The 21,819-nt window shown below is 40.9% G+C and overlaps 1 protein-coding gene across 3 annotated transcripts in view; it reads left to right on the top strand.

The window, feature by feature from the left end:
* Positions 1-21,566, top strand: part of SLC10A7 (solute carrier family 10 member 7) — a 294,204-nt gene extending 272,638 nt beyond the window's left edge. For all 3 annotated transcript variants that reach the window (XM_069105475.1, XM_069105474.1, XM_069105473.1), the window contains 2 exons: positions 16,362-16,507; positions 19,497-21,566. In XM_069105475.1, coding sequence (XP_068961576.1) covers positions 16,362-16,507; positions 19,497-19,526 — 176 coding nt within the window. In that variant the 3' untranslated portion in view covers positions 19,527-21,566. The remainder of the gene's footprint in view (positions 1-16,361; positions 16,508-19,496) is intronic.
* The last annotated feature ends 253 nt before the right edge of the window (positions 21,567-21,819 follow it).

Raw genomic sequence — 21,819 nt, 5'->3', positions numbered from 1 at the left:
TTTGTGGAGTTGACAATCCTGAGGGCACTGAGTATACCTCTGATTACATTTTGTTAATATCCTGTCTTCTCTTAGGGTTCTAGAGAGTCTTAATGTTTTCAGATAATCTAAGTGTTACCTTCCTGTAGTGGGGTTTGAGATTCACCAACATAACAGGGAGATTCAGCATCATCTCCCTCCATGTCAGAGCTGACCTTGGTGGAGCTGATAAATCCTGTGCCCTCCCAACCTCATCCCATCCAAGATCTGTGGTTCCCTATGACTCAAGGCCCTGAATACCCCAACCCAACCAGAACTGTTCTTGAGCAACCAAACTTCAGGATAAATTCTTCAGACCCCTGAGACATGCCCCCAGAGCATGACCACCAGACTCACCCTCAAGGTGCAGATGGACAGACAGGCCCCTTGAGAAGAGAGAAGTGGAGGAAAAGAAAGCCCTGGGGGTGGGCTGGAAAAGCTAAGCCTTGGGATGAGAGACAGAGGGAAGCTGCCCAGCTTATAGAGGTAATTTGGGCCTTTGGGGGGGAACAGGTCTTAAAGGAACACAACCCTTGACTCTCTGTGCTCATCCAGCCATGCAGGGTTTGGGGGATGGGGAGTTCACAAAGAAATAAAAAGGAAAGGCCAGGCTCTCCCACCCTGCCTCAAATGCCCTCACTGTTTACCTCCACCTGGTCCAATCCCAGACTTCCTTCAAAACACAGCCCACGTGCCCCATTCTACACAAAGCTTCTCTTACCCCCACTTGTAGTGCTTTGTCTCCCCTGAGATTCCTTTGTATAGACTGTATTCACTTACACATATCTATGGTACAGCTTCCCCCAACTCCTAGTAAAATATAAGTTCCCTGAGGGTGAGGATAGTTTTGTTTGTCTGAGCAGTAAACACTTAGTAAATGTTGAATTGAAATGTATCTGCCAGTTTAATAAACACCCAGTAATCAGAGCTGCCCTCGGCCCCCACCTGGCTACCTGGCCTCCTTAAAGATGCTGACCCTTTCCAGAAGTTGCAGTACCGCATTTGGTTACAGTCCTATTTTTCTCAGAGCTTAATTCGTTCTTGAATTCCCTGTTAACTAATTATTCCTACAACACTGTTAGACAGGTGAGGGTGTACCTAAATCTTCTGAGGAAGCAACCTTCAATTGGCGGAGTTAAATGTTTCATTGTTAGCATCTGTCAAGTCTTTGAAGGTCATTCATTAAACATCTTTTCCAGTCAGAACATACCAGTTTCAGAAGAGCAGTAACACCACCTGCTCATGCTTTTCTTCTCCTAACTTTTTCTCTGCTTGATAAACTTTGGGTAGAATGGGGTAGGAGTAGAGCCCTGGTTACTTGATATGAAAGCACCGTCTTTCCAATTTCCCCATTAAACAGACAGTACAATCAAACAAGCTTGAGCGAACACCACTGAAGAGCCCCAAGTAGTGAAGACCAAGCCTTTTAGAGAAAAGGAAGCAAGGAGGCGAAGGGAGAGCAGGATACACTCAGTGTCAGCCTTTCCTCATGCAACAACCATTTTCCTCAATTCTGCCACCCGTGCAGAGAGGCCATCTGTATTATTAATCAGCTTTTCTATGGTTCCCAAGCACTTTGACCAAATGCCATTTCAACTTTGCTCTGTAAATTGTGGATGATAATATTTGAATTACTGACTTCACAGGATTGTTGGGGAGGATTAGCCATATAATGGATGGGAAAATGCTTTGTAAACTGTTAATATGTGAATAAATCCTGAAGAATAGCCTTCTCTACCATAAACTTCAAACAAAGGATTTAGAGTTCACATCAAAGGTAGTCTGTGAATTCGGGTTTGCTAAAAGACTAAAGAGAGCTGCTGCTTCCTCTCTGTTTGTTGCCTGACTTGGGTTATTAGGGGACATTTTCTTCTTCCTGTTACTAATGACCTGTGACATCGAGTTTGTAGCCTTATATTTGAAAGGTTTTTTATAGAGCTCTTCTAGGCCACGTTCTCCCTTTGGGAGAAAGAGTATTTTTGACTCTAGGATTTGGAAATATGAAGCAAGTATAAGCCTCTCAGCATGGTTTACATAAGCATATCCGTGTAGCGTAGCTAACCTGTTTCTCTGGGTACTCCAAAAAAAGGCATTGCTTTAAAATCATTCCAATTGTATGGAAGTAATATTTGGAAGGGATGCAGTGGAGAGTTTATTGAGGCACAGTGGGAAATCATTAGCAGATAATGAAAGGTTTTGTTTTTTTTTAATTTATAACTTCTAAACTCTAAAATTAATAATCAATAAAACATTAAACATACATCCTAGACAAAACCTTAAGCTCCAAAATATTTGCAGTATGTTTTAAGTGTATATTAACTTGAGACAAAATATCCTATTTGCTTCCATAGTCCCTCCAGATCCCCTTCTCTTCCTTTATTTAATGTATATATATTTTTTTATTTTTATTTTTTTGCTTTTTGGAGAGGGCAGGGCAATTGGGGTTAAGTGACTTGCCCAAGGTCACACAGCTAGTAAGTGTTAAGTGTCTGAGGCCGAATTTGAACCCAGGTTCCCCTGACTCCGGGGCCGGTGCTCTGCCACCTAGCCACCCCTTCTTCCTTTTTTTTTCCTGATTTTGTCAGTTATTTATTTTGGGGTAGTCGTATTAATTTATTCAGCAAGCCAAGTTAATAAACATTTATTAAGTGCCTGCTGTGTGCCAGAACAGTCCCTGCCCTCAGTGAACTCAGATTCTTATATGTACCCAACATATACATACAAGATATATGCAGGATATATTGGAAGTAATTGTAGAGGGAAGGTGCTAACTTTAAGGAATGGCTTCTTGGAGAAGGTGGGATTTCAACATTTATGCATTTTGGTAAATTCATTTATTTCATTTAGATAAAATTTAGGTAAACCTGGACTGTAGGACTTAAAAAAAATACATTGCAATTTTTTTAAATGCCTTCAGTAAAGACATTATGGTGGGTTGAGTTGTCTCTGGCCCCAGTGGGTGAGATGGTCTTGGACACAATGAAATCAGTTGCAGTTCACCACCTATTCCAATTGCTGTGCTACCAAAACCTAGTGAAACAGGCAGTGCCTTCGTTAAATAGCAGATTTTCAGTGTGTCCGTTGTTCTGAGGCTCTGTGTACATCTTCCCCAGTAGGAAGATAATCCGTGAGCCCAGTATTGTTGTGACTCAGGGGATGAGCATCGTCAGAGATGCAATTAGCAGAGCCTCCCTTGCATACACACTCCCAAAGCATCTAGGCCAATTGGCACAATTAAGGCATCAGAGGCTAACAGCTCAAATTCCACTCTGTTCCTCTCTATTAAACTGGGGCAAGGTCATCTTGCTTCATGCCAGGTCTGGCAAGGTGTGCTTGGCAGGAAACCAGTAGCTGCTCTGTGCGTGTTGGCTTTTTATTCAGCCATTCAGAAGCACTCTCCATTCTTCCGCTTGATTAACTGTGGTAGATACCAAAAAGCCAGCAATGGAGACGGTCTATAAACAGGGCTGTGCAGAGCCCGAGATACACTTAGGGCGATTTACATATACATCCAGATTTGTAATTCATATACATCCAGATTTGTAATTTTGTTGTTCTTGAATGATGCAGATCTGCTGAAGTTTGTAACTTTGTAACTTCGTGTCTCAGAGAGCATCCCAAAGTGCTCAGATGTCAAGTGACTTACCTAGGGTCTCATAGCTAGTACTTCTCAGAAGTGGGATGAAGGCTAGCACATGCATGTATCTGTGCATATGTGGGACCTGAGTTCACATTCCATCTCTGATGCTAACCATGTGTAAGTCACCCTCACCAAGGCTCAGCTTCCTTATCAGTGAAATGGGAATTATAATGCCTCTAGCACCAACCTCTTGGGGTTGTCCCTCTCAAACGGGATAGTATAAGCAAAGCAATCTGCAAATTTGGAAGCACTGTATGGATGTCACTTCTTCTCATTCTTATGTTATGATCCCTGTGCTCTAGTAAAATAAGCACCAGATTTTTAGTATAGGACCTGGGTTCAAATCGTAGCTCTCTCAAACCAATATTTGCCCTTGAGGAAGTTATTTTTAAGCATACTTTTTTTTTAATCTAGAAGGACCTTTATACTTGACCTAGTTGCAATAGAAATATAAATTTAAGATCTTTCCTGCCCCTAGGCCATTTGATAGGCTTAAGTGCCCCTGAAGCCTGTGGCAGGAGGCTTGTTTTTTAGGAGATACTTTGTGATTGGGCAGTGGGTCAAGAGGTTGTTACATTCTCTGACCCAGGAGAAGGCTATATAATCCTTGATATGAGGCTTTGTGTTGGGGCTCACTTTGAGAAGTGTTGTGTGATTTGACCAGAGGAGACTCTGAGCAGCCATTGAGAGCCTTCCAGCTTTGAAAAACCCAGATGTTAATGCTTCGCTCTCTGGTAACTGATTAGGTATGGATGTAATGGTTGGACAGTTGGAGGCCTGTCTGCTTGAAATATTTCTCTGTCTTGTAACTTCTGTATACTTTGAAGTTCAGGGTGCTGACCTTTTCCCCTGAACTAGGTAAATGATATGTTTGATTGATTAAAGCAAGATTGTTAACCCATTTGGAGTTGCTTTCCTTTAGAAAAGCAGATCTAAGAACCTGTGTTGGCAGCCACCCTGGGGATGCTGGGGTGCTTGCTGCTACACCAGTCTAGCCCTCTTACTTTGTAGGGGAGGAAACTGAGGCTTAGCTATTACCTAAGGTTGTCCTGGTGGCAAGTGGGAAAGCCAAGATTCAGACTCAAGTACTCAGGCTTCCTACTTCCTTCCTCTATAGGCCTCATCTTCCTCCTGTATAATATTGGGAGGTGGGGATTAGATGATCTCTAAATGATAAGATTCTATGTGCATTTTCTTCCTACATCTCCTGACCTTAGCAGCACGGGGAGCTCCTGGAGGGGTGACTTCTTCTAGACTATAAGCATTCAGTAGATATGTCTTAGAAGCTTTCTCAGGCCAATCCAGGGTCCAAGGGAGACGTACTTACAGACATGGGAAAGGTGATCAGATTCTCCTCTCTGTTGCCAACCATTTAGAAGTGAACTCTCTTAAATGGATAGTTGTGTGGTAAGTCTGCCATTACACCAGAGAAATGAAAGAATGGCTGCCCACAAAGTGTACGTCTCCTAGAGAAGTTTATTGAAGGTTAGATCATTGACCAAGGGAGAGACCCTTGACACTGAGGTTAAGAATGTACTTGCCAGCTCTCTCAATGCTAGAGACATTCTTAGTGAGCCTCAGGAGTTTCTAAGCCCTATTTCAGCTGGTGACCCAGTACTTCATATGTGGTATGTCTTGTATCCCTGAGATGGATCAATCCACAGGCATGTACAATAGGACCAGGAAATGTTTCCCACTACAAGGCATTGGTGGGTTAAGTGACTTGCCTAGGGTCACACAGCTATTAGGTGTCAAGAGTTGAAATTTAAACCTAGTTCTTCCTGATCTCAATCTAGCAGCACATCTGTTAGGCCATACTACCTTCCAGATGGAAAATACATCCCACGAATGCAGGTGATTGCAGTCACCTCAATCAGCCTCTCATTCAGCCAAACTGAAAAGCAGACCAAATATTGGACTTCAGAGAATTCAAGCAAAATGTTTTGTTTTCCCTCTCATGTGAATAATTGACATCAGATTGTACAGCCCTTGGAATATAAAATCTGGTTCCAGCATTCTGTTTGCCCTCTACTAAAGTAACAAGCATTGCCTCTAATATTTATCCCTTTCTGCTCTTTTGAAAACATTTTGTAGGAGAATCAGCATGTCAGAGCCACAGGGGACTTTTGGGGGAATATTGGACCCTACAGAGGAGGAGGCTGAGGCTCAAAGGTGTGGAGTGATTTACCCCGGGCCACACAGCTAGTAAATGTCAGAGGCAGGATTTTAACCCTGGGCTTCCTGAATGCAGGAACCCAGTCCAGCAAGCCTAATTATCTTAACAAGGACTAGAAGCCAGGCCCAGCCCTGCTGAGTTTCTTCTCCCTTTCTGTGACCCCAAAGAGCCCCATCATCTTTCACAGGATAAGACAGCTCTACAGTGAAGGTTTTCCATGCCCAGGTGCCAGAAACCCGCCCACCCTGCCATAGCATTGGCTTAGCATCCTGTTGTTTTCCTTGAGGGCCTCCTCTATAGCCAGCACTGCAGGGCATAGTAAAGTGATATTTAGTGCTGCCTTTAAGGAGCTCACCATTCTAGTTGGGGAGACAAGGCCTAACCACAGGAAAAACTGGGACCACAACGTGCTTCAGATTCAAAGTAAATACAGAGAGGACGCGCCCCTTGAGTAGTTGAACAAGGGAGAGGTCTGGAGGATGGCATGGTGATGAAAGCAAGTTCATTTGGGAATGGAAAAGACTTGAAAGGGGCGTGAAGACTTGAGTCAAGTTTGGATAGGGAGGAAGGAGGGCGTTGTAAGTAGGACTTCAGCATGAGCACAGCTATACAAGCCAGGGTGCAGATGAGGGCAACATGGAGCCTGGTTTGATTTAAGCTAGTCTGCAAAGTCTTGTGGGGAGTCGGATGTGGAGAGAAATTGTGAAAGCACTTTGTAAACTGTCGAGTGGCGTGTCTGTGCATGGAGGCTGTTATTAGGTTAGAGAGAATGGAGCCAGATTATGAGAGGCAGGAGCAGCTTTTATTTGATGTGACAGACAGGAGGGAGCCATTTTGAGTTCCTGAGCAGGGGGGTGACATGATTAAAGTGTATTTTATGGTGTTTATTCTAGTGCAGTCTTATGTAGGATTGATTGAATGAGAGTCCAGAGGAAAGGAAGCCAATTAGAAAAGCATTTCAATTCAAGAGTGCATGGTTTGACTAGAGTACTGGATTAGAGTCAAGAAGAGGTGAGCTCAGATAGAGAAAGGAAGGAAATAAGTATTTATAATACCTGCTATGAACCAAGCACTGTGCTAAGTGCTTTTTTACAAGTATTATCTCATTGGATCCCCACAACAACACTGCAGGGTAGGTCCTGTGATTATCCCCATTTTACAATTGAGGAACTGAGGCAAACAGTTTAAGTGACTTGCCCAGGGTCACATAGGCCATAGTTGAACTCAGGTCTTCCAGACTCCAGGTCCAGTGCTATAGCTGTTACACCACCCAGCTGCCAGCTAGCACAATTATTGTGTGACCACGAGGGAGTCACTTAATGGGTAGGAACCTCATCTCTGAAATGGTGACGATAATAATTAAACCAAGAGGTAAATGTTCACCATTAACATAGGGGATATCCTATGCAGATTTACAGTTGAAGATGGCAAGGCCCCCCAGATGCTTCTGTTTGCAGATGACATCGTGATGATTACATCAAGAGCTGTATCACTGTAGATCCTCTTGGACAAGACCTAATAGCTAAAAAGAATTGAGTCTCACCATCTCACAGGAAAAACTGAGTCTATGAAGAATGCCAGTGTCCAAATTATGGTCTGCAGTTAGATGGACTGTCTACAGAGCTCATGAATTACATTTCTTTGTAGATGTATCATGTATGTATATATGTATATATGTACGTCCATCTTAACCAGAAGCTACAAATGGACAAGTGGAAAATTGAGGAGGAGATGAGCAGGCTAGATTGCTTTAAAGAAATCATATCATTCTTTTTATGACCCAAAACTTCTCCCAGGAGAAAAAAAAAGCCCATCTTTCTAGTACCAGTATTCTACTGGCTAGGCATCATGGCACTCTACATGACCCTGAGAGCCACGGAGAGGTGCCTGAGTGGTACATGAATCATATAACAAATAAGGAATTAGGAAGAAGAGCCCATGTAAAGCATTTCCTTAGGGATTGTAAAACAGAAGAAGGAAGATGAGCTTGCCATAGATTGAGAGTGAGGGATAGCCAAGTGCTCCAGCTTGCCACAGTGAATTCAGAGACGGGCGAAGCATCAAGAAAGACTCTGCCCATGTCCCACCTTGGACATTCTCTAGCAGTGTGACTGTGGGCAAATCAGACATCTTCTCTGAGCCTCAGTTTATCCATTTGTAAAAGGAGGAAACTGGGCTGATTAGCCTCTAAATCTCTTCCAGGTCCAAAAATGTTTGATCTTATAGTCTCCATGATGTTATGAGAAAGCTAAGAACTCCTTAGCATACTGGATGAAAGCTTTGTGGAAAACTTATGCAAGGACATGAATAAATGTTGCACACAGTGGGCCCCAGTGTTGCCAGTGGGCAGGCACGGACCATTTTTGATCTGCATTGGCAGAGGGAACATCCACATTGATGAGATGAAGTCAAGTCAACAAGCAAATGTTGTGTCCACTGTGTGTGTCAGGCCCTGTGATCCCAGACCTACTTTGAGTTCCATATTTCACAGAGTTGTTACAGGGCTCCAGTAAGATCATATGTGTGAAGGGTGGGGGAGGGATTGCAAAAAACAAAGCACCATATAAATTTCACTTGTTATTGTGATGAGGATGATGGTGATGATTTGACGAGAGCTTAGATATGAGTGGTGGCAGGGAGAATGTGAAGGTGAAGGAGATTTTTGGAGGAAATAATCAAGGGTCGGTTACTACCTGGACAAAGAAAATGAAAGCAGAATAGTCAAAAATGACCCCGAGGTTTTAACACCAGGAGACAAGAGATGCCATTGACAGGAATGGGTTTGAGGTGCTGCTCTCCTGGAGGTTAAAGTCTTAGGCCTTTGATGTTTGTATAGGCAGGAGCCTGGTGTGTATATGACTTAGTTTGGAAGTTTACAAGGTCTTTAGGGGGGCAGAAGAGATGACCAAGCTCTCCTAATCCACTTTCTCCACCGTTTAGCAAGTTACTCCCCAGATTGGGTGCTTTTGTGATAAAATGATGGCCACACTAAAAAAAGTGATAGGGAGGCCCCGGAAGCCCATGCACAAACTTATAGAACACAGAAAGATTTATCGATTTATTAATAACCCAGAGAGTATTATATCCAATTATATCCTCCAATAAAGGATCAAAGGCCAGAGACATTGCTATTGTTTCCTGCAGGCCCTTCTGGGAATAATGTGGCTTTTTTTGGGGTCTGTAGATTAAGGCTCACATCATGTGTGCTGCTCAGTACTGGTGTCCTCAAATCAATTTATGAAATAAAGCAGCACAAACATGGCTTCTTGGCTTCCACCTTCCTTGTGTCTCTGATGGGCATGGTGATACTTCACTGATTTTCCTTGCTTCCCAGGAATTCTGTGGCATTGCTAGGTGGGGAGATATGGCATCATCTCTGTTCCCAGATCTACTCTCTGGGACCTTTGAGCATTATAATTAATTGGCTGAAGGAGTGAGGGAGGGAGAAAAGAATGGAAAGAGAATCTTGATTGGATAACTTTGAAAACTAATTGTGGAGGCCTGTTCTCATGGCTTTGGCTGGGTTCTATAAAGCTTTTTCATCTGCCTGTGACACTTATTAGCAGTGTGACTCTGGGAAACTCACTTAACTTCTGTCTGCCTTCAGATTCCTTACCTCTAAAATGGGAATTATGATAGCCTCTGCTTCACAGGATTAGTGTGAGGATCAAGATAACATATATAAAGCACTAAATAAAACTTAAAGCCATATAAATACTATTATTATTCCCAAAGCCAAGGATAAAAGGAAGGAATGAAGGGAGGAACAAAGGAAGGAAAAGAAAGAAAGCAGGAAAAAAAATGAGGGAAGAAGGGAAGGAAGGGAGAGAAAGATGGAAAGGAAAGGGGAGAGGAGAAAGGGTTTTCACCATGGCATTGAGCCATTTTACAGATTCTCAGCTGCAATAAACAAGTTTCACTCAGAACTTCATATATTCAGATGTCTGGCAGAGAGAGAGAGAGAGAGAGAGGGAGCGCCAACACATAGTAACATAGGTATGTGAAGCATATTTCACTAGGGTATAGCAGTCATTTTTTTAATTATAAATTAATTTTTTTTTAATTTTTTATTGAATACTCAAGGACATGATTTTTATTCACCAAACTAAAACTTAACTTTTTGAAATAACTGAACTTCAAAAATACACACTTTGCAAAGGGATACTTTTAATCAAACCCTGCCCCTTCACTTCCCCAATCAACCTTTTCTGCCTTATCCTATTGGCTTACAGCTGAGCCCACCCACACTTTGCTAGTAAGTCTTTAAGTACTAAATAGTGGCACATCCTCTTAAAGTTTAAAACCTTAACTTTTTTACCTTCCTTATATGTATCAGTCAGAGCCCTAATGAGACATACTCTATGCTGACTGATGAACAGTGACCAGGAGTCAAAGGAGAAAAACAAGGGAGTAGTTGGTTATACCCTGCTCACATGCTGGATGTGGATATGGAAAGGAGGAGGGCAGACGATCTATTTAAGCTGACAGGAATGGGTTTCTCCCAAGCAGAAACTCTCCCAGAGTACAGAAAGCATTTTAAGAGCGTGGAAGAAGGTCAAAGGGCCACGAGTCCCTCGGCGAGCCTTCTTCTTATATCAGAACCTCCCAAAAGGGCAAGGAGAAAGTAGATGGAAAGAAGGAAGAATTAGAAGTAGTTAGTCTGTGGCAGCTACAGTAGCTGGAGTCTCTAGGGTCTGAGAAAGCCGCTCATGTCCCAAGCAGGGTCTAGATCCCTGGCCTGCCTCACCACAGGGAAATAAATGGTGAAGCATAAGGGTGTGCCTGAGCACCCCTAATACAGCCCTTTATACATATCAGTGGACCGATAAGGACCATAGAATCATGTATTTACAACTAGAAGGGACCTTCGAGGCCGCCAAATCCAGTCATCTCCATTTTATAGATGAGGACCTTGAGGCATAAAGAGGTTTATTGTCGTGTTCAGGGTCACACAGCATCTGAGACTGGGTCCGTATTCAAGTCTCCCTGACCCCACATCCGTCACGAAGCCAAGCTCACCAACTGGAGATGGAAATCAAAGCCCAGGCTAAGTCTATAAGGAAACAATGCCAACTTCTCTTAACCACCTTGCCATCCATTAGCAAGTCGTAAGCAGAGAGACTTGGAACCCAGCTATGATGGGAGCTTTTGAATTCAGGGAACATAAAATAAACATATTAAAACAGAGAAAAAACCGCCCAGTTCTTATACTTGTTGTTTTACCCTTCCCATCATGGGCGGAGGATGAAAGCAAACTCTTCCTTGCTTGTTAGGAGAAGAAAGCTCACCCTTCAGGATCCTTCTTGGCACATGTCAGTTGAAAGCTTTGCTTATGGAATATGCTGCAATGTCAAAGCCTGTTGGATAATTTTAGACAAATGTGTCATGTGTGACATGGAAATATGGCACACTGTACATTAGTGATTTCCCCAGTGTTTGGATCAGGTAATAACATGCCGGCAATGTGCTCTTTATCTCTACACACTGTGTACTCAGATAGCAATGGGGAAGTGCTCTGGGTAGAAATTACTTTAGTCAGAAAAAGAATCCATTTACGATGTGTGTCTTCTAACATCTTTCAGACAATGCCTTGTATTAAAGAGGCATTTTTTGATTAATGTTTCATAAACATTTTTTCAGCATGACAGCTTAAAGTCCCAGTAAAATTGTAAATGCAGGCCTGATGTTCACTTTCATAAAGTCAAATGCTGTCTCATAAAGTCTTCTTGGATTCTGTCAGTCCCAACAACACAGAATCAGTACCTGGCAGCATTAAAATTAATTTTCTTCATTTATATTATGGCATTGATAGCAAGATGAAAAGAACTCTTTATTTAAGATTTCTTAAAAAAAAGAAAGAAAAACTTATTTTTAATAAGTTTCATTGCTCTTATTATTTTTATTCATATAACTAATGTGAAGGGTACAGCAATAGCTTCTGGAGAGACTTGTGTAATGGAGCCTACCGGCACCAAAAAACTCCTTACAGACAGGGCTTGTATTTTATATGTGTACCCTCCCCACTCCTAGAATCATGCCTTGGACTTTTAGCCTCAACCCTCAAATTTCTTACCCCTTTGTATTATCAAGATTCCCCCCTTTCCAAGCCCCAGCCTTGGGTTAACCTTACCAATACTTCCCTATCCCTACTCACCGGCTTCTGTTTTATCTTTCCCCAATTAAGGTATTATAACTGTGATTGTCTCGTAAAAAGATTCTGATAGAGTTCTTTTTTTGAGAATAATTTGTGAAGTATTGGTACTAACTATTTTTTACAAGTTTATTTTCCTTGTGAATCCATCAAGTCCAGGACTTTTTTTTTTCCTTTGGTAGTTTCTTTACAGCTAGATCTATTTCCTTTTCTGAGATCAGGTTATTTAAGAACTCTACCTGGTCTTCTGATAATTTAGGTATTTTCTGTTTTTTAAAGTATTTGTCTATTTCTTTTGTGTTCTCAGCTTTTCTAGTATGTAACTGTGCATATGATCTGCCTATTCTTTTTTTTTCTTCTCATTTTGCTGTGATTTCATCTTGCTCATTTGCTATTTTAGTGATTTGATTTTCAGTTTTCTTTAATCAGATTAGCTAAGGGTTTGTCCATTTTATGAGGTTTTTCAAAGAACCAACTTTTATTTATAATTTCTGGGGGTTTTCCCCAACTTATCTATTTTCTCTCTAATTTTTACTATCTCATCTTTTGTTCTTATTTTAGATTTGTTTGTTAATTTTCTAATTTCTAAGTGTATATCCAGATCCTTAATCCCTTCTTTTTCTCTTTTAATGTACAATTATAGGATATAATTTTCCCCCAAGGACTGCTTTAGCTGCATTGCAGAAATTTTGATATATTTTAATCATTATCATTTTCTTTTACATATTTACTGTTTCTGTGATTTGTTTTTTGACCAATTCATTTTTTAAGATTTCATTGTTAAGTCTCCATTTAAGACTGTATCTTATGTTTGTGGTCCTTGAACCAGTTTCCATTTTTATGGCATTATGAATTATAAAGGATATGTTAACTATTTTTTCCCTTTTTATATTTGTTTGCCGTATCTCTGCACCTTGGTACATAGTCAATTTTTATACAAGTTCCATATGGTAAAGAGAAACATATGTGTGTGTATATATATATATATATATATATGTATATGTTCTTTTTCTGTCCTATTTAAAAAATACCATAAAACTTTAAACTCTAGTTCCTCCAGACATTCAGTTCTAATAGTTTCCCTTTTGTTATCTTTCTGTTAGACTTATCCAAAACTGGTAGAAGGATATTGAAGTTTCCTGTCACTATTGTGTTACTATGTCTTCTTGTTGCTCAGATAATGTCTCCTTTATCAACTTGGATGCTAAAGCATTTGGAGTGTATAAGTTTATTACTGATATTGTTTTGCTGTGTATGATTCTTTTCAGCATAATGTAGTTTCCTTGTTTATCTCTTTATTTTTTGAATGTTTGTTTTTGCTTTGATAGTGTAATAGAAACTCCTGATTTTTTGGATTTACTTTATATATGATAATTTTTTTCCATCCCTTCAGTTCTATTTTGTATAGGTCTTTGGTTTTAAATGTGTTTCTAGTAAGCAACAGATTATAGGGTTTTGTTTTCTTATCCAGTTTATAACTCTTTTTTTTTTGTTTTATTGGATTGTTTAATCCATTCACATTTAAAGTTATAAGTTGTTTATATTTTCTGTCTCTAAAGTTGTTCTTTTTTCCAAGTCATGATATTTTCCCCTCTTCTGCTATAAACACAATATTTTGTTCCTTCAGTTATTTAGATTAATCTTTTTTTAAGGTGGCCCTGTTCCTGCTGGCTCTCTTTCCTTCACCCTTGATCCCCATCATCCTCTTGTCACCCACTTCCCTTTAGGGTTTTGTTTATTAATTCCTCTACCTTGCTTTTGTCTAGTTACATACTTCTTTCTTCCTCTCAAACAACCTATCTTCTCTCCTTCAGCTAATCCTATCAGGTTTTTTTATTATTTAATTTTTACACTGCTTTCCAAAAAAAGATTTCTTTTACTCTCTGAATTACCATCTTCTCTTTTCTGTTTACTCTAGACCCTCATTCTCTGATTCATGACCCATCTAATCATCTGGGTTCTCTCTCTTTTCTCTGTATTCTGCATAGAATCAAAGCTTCCAAAGTATCTCTGCTTGGCCCTGCACTGTAGATTTCCATCGTTCCTCACTCTCAGAACAATGTCAGTTATTGCAGTTGTCAAAGAAGACACTGCCCCATGGGAGGTCCCCTTACCTGCCACTGAGCTGTACCCTTTCCTCTTGACCTTTTCTCTACCTTTGCCTGAAAATCTCCATATGTTCATGCTCTCCTGCTCCTCCAAATTCCAGTTACACACACACACTCTCCCAGGACAAGTATACTTTTCAAGCAACAGATCTCCCACGCTTCATCCAGTGTTGTAATGTCATTCAGTCCCATCACCCATAGGAGCATTCATCAGTGGAGCCCCCTCCCACCTCCAGAGTAAGGTCTCCTTCCTTTCCTTCCTTTTTCTCAGTGTTCCCCTCTCTTCATCCCCCACTCCATCTCCTCATCCATTACCTTGTAGGCTCTTCTCTTTCTGAGACCACAGGAGTTACCTTTCCTTAATTAAAAGGGGCAGCTAGGTGGCACAATGGATAGAGTAAAGGGCCTGAAATCAGGAAGACTCATCTTCTTGAGCTCAAATCTGGCCTCAGACTAGCTGTGTGACCTGTCCCATTTGCCTCAATGTACTCATCTGTAAAATGAACTGGAGAAGGACATGGCAAAACACTCCAGTATCTTTGCAAAGAAAACCCCTGATGGGATCATGAAGGGTTGGACACAACTAATTTCCTATTTTCTGGCTGGGTCCTTTTGCTCTAATGGTTAAGTGTTTTCAGTTTATTTCAGATGATCTGTGAGAACTTTAGTGAAAAGGAGAACTTTAGTAAAATATATTTTTGCATAAAGGTTTGACATTTATTAGAAGGTAAAAATAATTTAAAAGGAATTGCTGCCTTCCTTGTGTAATGATAATAATTTTAAAGGTTATTTATGGGCCATCAGCACTCCCATTAATGTGCTAGCTCATGGATACTTGGAAATCTTGCTCTGTGGAGCCCTCCCCAGGAAGGCACCAGGGCTCACACCAAGCTAACCTGATGAGTGTCTTGGAGAGGCTAATCCAGCCTGACCCCTCATGCCTGGACTGTGTCCTAACATTAAAAGAGCCCTGCAAGAGACAGCTACAGCCTCAGAGTGCAGAGGGGTGTTAGTAATACACATATGCGCGCTCATGCGGGCGTGCACACACACACACACACACACACACACACACACACACACACTGCTGCTGCTTCCTTCAGTTATCACTCTGTGCTACAGATCCAGGGGGGCTTCCATGAAGACCCCCACCTCTCTTTGCTTCTACATCCAGCCAGTCACTGCACATCTGCATTTCAACTAACCTTGCTAGAATGATCATAGCTAGTGTTTCCGTTGAGGGCCCCACTTGGCCATCACAACTGCCCTGTGATTAACAGATGATAAAACTGAGGTTGTTCTGGGAAGGGCCTGACTAAGGATGGTACAGCAGTTCAGGTTTGGAGCTAGAATGAAATGAGATGTTCACAGACTATCTACCATTTAACAAAAAGGAAGCTTATAACAATGTACACTAGTTCAGTTAAATGCAACCCTCTCAAACTTTCTGGTCTCAGCACCCCTTTACATTCTTAAAAATTATTGAGGACCTCTTTACAAGCTTAAAAATTTTAGTTATATCTATCAATATTTACTTATTAGAAATTAAAACATATTTTCATCAATTCATTTAAAAATAGACATAGTAAACCCATTATATATCATAAATAATATTTTTATGAAAAATAACTATGCATTCCAAAACAGAATTTTGTGAGAAAAGTGGCATTGTGTTACACATTTTTCTAAATCTCTTTAATGTTCAGGTTAATAGAATAGAGTTGGATTCTCCCTCTGCAGACAGTCTGATGGCTTTTCTCTCTTTTAGTGGGAACCTCGCCCAGCCGACCGTGGCAGGGACCCCAGCAGATGTTTCTCTTATTCCGAGGGTCAGAGGCATTAACTGCTGTGTTCTAGATAGGTGTCACATCTAGCACCCTCCAGAGTCTGAGCATTCTTTTCTCTCTTATCTATAGCATCTCATCATCTGCTTCAACATTGAATGGAATACAGTTTGTGATAATCTATATAATAATCTATCATCTGCATAAAGCAGGGCTTCTTAATGTGGGAGTGTGAACTTGCTTATACACACACATATTGATATATCTTTCAGTGTAACGAGGTAGACTTTCAATCCCATCATGAGCCACATCGGGGTAGGAAGATCCCAACATTGCAAAACATAAAGGTTTGGGGGTTTGGGAGGGGGATTGTGGAAGCTTGATATTTTGCTGAAATGCAGTTCTCTTTCGAGTGATGATATCAGAGATGGTCTTAGCACTAAACCTGAGCCCATGTCTATGATCTTTCCTTCCTTGTCTTTAGGAATTCCAATGCTAAAGATTGTGTTTGCTGGCCATGAACACCTCTCTTTAATATCTGTGCCCTTGCTTATCTACCACCCAGCGCAGATCCTGCTGGGCAGTCTATTAGTGCCAACAATCAAGTCTTGGATGGTGTCAAGACAGAAGGTAAGAATTCCATAGAATACAGTCAACCAGCACTCATTTATTCTGTTCCTAGTATGGGCCATGCATTGTGCTAGGGGCTGAGGGCATAAAAAAAGGGAATAGTTTCTGTCCCTCAGCTGCCTTCATTCTAACAGGGGAAGCAAAAAAGGATCTATAAAAATCTGATTGAAATACTGTTCCTTAAGCTTAGGCTATAATATGTGTATTGTTTATATCCATATACACAGTATTATGTTAAGTAACTTAAGTGTGTCAACACTATTTGAATTTGGACAGAATGAGTTAGTTCAAGTTTCAGATTTTAAAATTACCATAAAGATGGAATTTTACCATAACAATACAATTTTTGGGGGTGGCCAGGTAGCAGCACAGCGAGTAAGAGCACCGGCTCCAGTGTCGGGATGACCTGGGGATTGAATCCAGGCTCCGACACTTAGCACCCACCCAGAAACACCTGGCCGTGTAACCTTGAGCAAGTTACTTAACCCCAATTGCTTAGGGGCGGCCAGGTGGCTCAGCAAGTAAGAGCACCGGCTCCAGTGTCAGGATGACCTGGGGATCAAATCTGGGCTCAGATACTTAGCACCACACCCAGAAATAACTGGCCCTGTAACCTTGAGCAAGTTACTTAACCCCAATTGCTTTAAAAAAAAAAAAAACAATTTTTTAAAAAGAATAATCTCCACCCCCACTAAAACTTGATTTACAGTCAAAGTCTGGGCCCAGCTCATTTACTGCCTACTTATGGGGCCTTCTTACTTGAAAACTCAAAATCATCTTCTTTGAATATCTTCCTTGTAAACTCTTAAGCCAAGAGAAACAGACCAGCTATTGGTTTCAGGGTAAATATGTATTGATTTACTCTAATTTCACAAATAAGCAACTAATACCAAAACAAAACAACAGTTCCCCTAGGGGTTTGGCCAGCTTTGCCTATAGTAGTTGGGCCAGCACAGATGCTTTCCCTGTCATTAGGACTTCCCAAACCAGATGATAGCAGACTCATTTAGATTTAGGCCATTTGTTGGCTGTAACCCAGAAGATACGGAAAAAGCAGCTGCCCTGATGCAAAGAACACTTTTTAAAGGCATTTTTCTGACCATAATGGCATTAAGTTACTTTGACCCAAGAGTTCCATGTCATTGTTGTCGGCCAGTTGTACTGAAAATGAAGAGAGTGGTTATTTCACAGCCTGTCACTAGGGTACTGAGGCTGTGTGTCAAGAAAGGGCTGTCTGCAAGGGCGAGCCTCTTCCTACCCAAGGCCAACTGCTAGTTACCCCTTGTGAAAGGTTCTAGAGAGAGACGCTTTCACACTAGTTGTGGGAGTGGAGTTTCTTTAACCCCTAATTACTTTAAGGTATTTGAAAAGCTGCTTCCTTTTTTCTTTCTTAGAAAAAAAATACTTTTAACAAAGAAAGAAAGAAATATAACAGTGCTGTGGTGATAGTGGTCATTCACAGTGAGTTGGAGAGGCATTGTATTGTAGACGGAATCGGGTGAGCCATGGGTTCAAGTCTAAGACACTTACAGGTCTCTGTGACCCTGGTCAAATAAGTCACTTCCTTTTTCTGAATCTCAGCTGCTTTATCAGTAAAATGGGAATAATAGGTTCTTATAAGGAGATCACTATTTTTTTAAAGCATTAAAGAAATGTAAATAATTTTTGTATTTTTTGTATTTTTTTCACCTAAAATTTTAAAACATAAGAGCATCTTTCACCAAACTGAACCTTCATTCTCCTTTAGAGTATAATTCATAGGATCCTAGATTCACTCTGACTCACTGTTAATGAACACCACCAGCTACCAGGAACCTTAAAATCCATTGAAACTAACCTCTTTTTACAGATGAGGAAGTTGAGGCACAGAGAAGTTAAGTGATTTGCCCAGGGTCACAAAACTGGCAAGTGTCTGAGACAGAATTTGAACTCAAGTCTTCTGACTCCCAGGTCTAAGCGCTCTATCTAACACCTGCCTCCCATCTGAGCCAAAGAGCTATCGGCTAAATTGATACATGGATCCCAACGTCATCTTTAGTCCTCAAAGATAAAAACAGCTCTTAATTAACTTTCAGTGACTCATCTGATTTATAGATTATATAGATTTTGGTGGGGAGGGGAGGGAAGTTCTTCTATTACCCAATTAAAAAAAAAAAGTTCTTAAAGTACCTACTATGCCCCAAGCACTGTGTTGAATACTTTAAAATTATTATTCAATTTGATCATCACAACAACTCTGGTACGTAGTTGCTATTATTATCCCCATTTTACAATTGAGGAAACTGCCAGAGAGAGATTAAGTGACTTGCCCAGGGTCACATAGCTGGTAAGTGTCTATGGTCAGATTTGAACTCAGGTCTTTCTGGCTCTAGACTCAGTGATTTACCCACTCACTATACCACCTAGTTGCCCTAAGAGAAGGAAGGGGTCTATCAATGTTTGGGATTTTTGGTTGTTTGCGATTGTTCGTTCTCCTATCTCCCACCAATAATAATAGCTCACATTTTAATAGCTAACGTTTATATAATAATAGCTAACGTTTTAAGATTCACAAAATGCCTTTCTCCCAACTACCCTGTGAGATAGGTAGTACAAGGCTTATAATCCCCATTTTACAGAGGAAGAGACAGTCTGAGAAAGGCAAGGTGACGTGTGTCCCTGGTTACACAGCCCACGTGGGGAGCCAACAGTCCAACTCAAGATCCTTTATTCTTGTTGTAATGGGGAAAAGCATTTTGTCTAGAGTCAGAAGGCCTGGACTGAAATTCCCCCTCAGCCTTTGTGACCTTGGAAAAATTACATCACTTCTGTGGGATTCCGTTTCCTCACCTACAGAACAAGGAGGTGAACAAGAGGGCCTTGAAGCTTCATTCCAGTTTGCCCTCTCTGATCCCATTGGTGGCTGGCTCACCCCATTCCAGGACTTTCCACCACTCTGACCCCCACACTGTGCTGCTGGATTCACTCTTTGTTTCTGCTTTTCTTGTAGGGCGTGAAGCTGATGAGGCCAACAGTATAACACTAGAGGGGACCTTTGACTCACAGATGTGTATATATGTACAACACTGTGCAATCAAATCGTTCAGAAGACCTGCCAACAGTGTAACACTAGCGGGGACCCTTGAGTCGCAGATGTGTATATATGTACAATACTGTACAATCACTCCGTTTAGAAGACCTGTATTTGTGAATGTTGCTTCAATGCATATTTTATTTTTTTATATAAAAAAAAGAGATAGATCTACTTAAGTGCCTTAAAACGCATTTGGCCAGAGCATTGTTTCCAGAACCTACCTTGTGGTGACCAGAATAGGTTGTACAGTATTTCAGAGCTGTTTATTTTTCTAACTCAGTAAATAGTCATCCCAGTTAAGAAGCAAACCTTGGATTCCCTTTCACCATTTTCTGTGTATCTACAATGCTGTGTCAGATAGAAGCCTATTGAAAAGAAGGTCCAAAGACCAAGAAAATACCTTTCTGCACACAAACTTTAGGGAGACCATTTCCAAAGTTTTCCCTTGAATAACTTGACTCTGTGTGTGTGTATGTGTGTCTCCTTTATTCTAAAACTGTGACATGCCTCTTTCTTCTCTGTTTGTGTATGCTCAGCATGGGGCCAGGGATTAGATGGATGGATGCTAGAAAAGCAGAAAACATTTGCATTCATTGACATAGTTTTCTAGACATTCCTTCAAATTAAGAGTGCCCTCAAGATAATTCTTTCAATTCCATTGTATGAGATGGTGGCATTTTTCTGTCTTAAATGCATCATAAGCTGTTTCAAAGGCACTGATGTTTGAGTTATAAGTAAAGTTTGAGGGAAGGGGGGCAGGGGAGACTTCTGTTTTTATCATTATTATTCATATTTTCCCCCACTTTCCTCCTTTGCTGGTTGTTCACATGGTACCTGCAAATCTGTCTCAGGCAGGTAAGAGGGACAGACGTCAGGATCCTGAGAACAGCGGCAATGAAGGGCTGCCCAGAGTCACATTCCACACCAGAGACCAAACCGATTTATTTTTACTGTTACAGAAAGACCTGAGCTTACATTTTAGGAATCAGCAACAGATGTGGCAGCCATTTGTAACATGTTTCTAAGAAGTTAAAGGTCACAGAGGACAGCATAGCTAGATAATTGCAAAACAGAGACCATTGTTTATGGTCACCAAGATCAAATGAATGGCATTGTCCCAAAGTGGACATCCAGACAAACCCAGCATTAGCCCCGTGTGTGTGTGTCTCTTACAGATTTTTAGCATTGAGCTTTAATAAGGGGGGAAGACATAGAAATAAGATCCCAGTGATTGGCAAAGCGTCTGATTCTCATTAAGGAGAATGCAGTCAACTTCTTCTAAGTTTACCATACAGCTTCCTGTCTGTATCTTTTCATCCCTGGCTTAATGTAAAATGGTGGCATTTTTGGTTCAGATGGGAAAAGTCCTAAGGCAGAAAACAGTGGTGGTGACTCCGGTGCCTTGGTTTGTTGTTGTACCAACAGACGAGTCATTCCTGGGAGACCTCAATGACTTTGTCCATTCTGAATCTGTGTTGCTACTACTGCTGGCTTCTTGTGGCATCTCCTTTTTAATGGCTTTCCTGGTCATTATCTTCAGACTTACAGACTGGTCCCAAAGATAAATGGGAGGGCTGATTTATACTAGCATCTCCCTTAAAGTACCACCTTATTGGGAAACCCCATTAGATCCTGTATTTGGCTAATCTTTTGCAAGGTGTTTTTCCTGATGTTTGCAAACATGGATGTAGGGAAATATTAGCTAGGAGCAGTGGGGGTGGAGTTGGGGGAAGGGTTATTTTTCTGCTTGGTCCTTGTGTGTGGACCTGTTCAAATTTCATTATAACTGAAGGGCAAAATGTGCAGATTTATCTGGTTTTCTGGTCTATTGTTACAAACAAGTATGAGCCTACGTAGTTCTTTCTCCCTGGTCTTTGTACACTGCTTCCCCCATTGCTCCCAACTGATCTACCTCTGTTACAGACTCTCACACCTACAAAATGTGTGGTTATGGGTAAAAATAAAATCCAGTTATAAACACTCTGACCCAGTTTTATGTCTAATTTAGAAAACATCTCCCACCCCTCCTACATTTCCCCCAACCTTGCCCAATGTTTTAAGTTTATACATAATAATATTGTATTATTGTGTATGGCTTCAGAATAATCCAGATAGAATGTGTTTATACCCTTATTTTTATGCATACGTGGTAGCACATTTTTCCAAAAGGGACATAAAGCAAAATTGGAATTCATTTTTAATTCCCCTTTATTGGGACTTAATTATTTCTATCTAAAAT

This window comes from Petaurus breviceps, unplaced genomic scaffold (assembly GCF_028583685.1).
Source record: "Petaurus breviceps papuanus isolate PSGF00001 unplaced genomic scaffold, PetGlider_PUasm1.0 76, whole genome shotgun sequence".
NCBI lineage: Eukaryota > Metazoa > Chordata > Mammalia > Diprotodontia > Petauridae > Petaurus > Petaurus breviceps.
The sequence above is the reverse complement of the archived record's forward strand: the minus strand, read 5'-3'. Positions and strand labels throughout refer to the sequence as shown.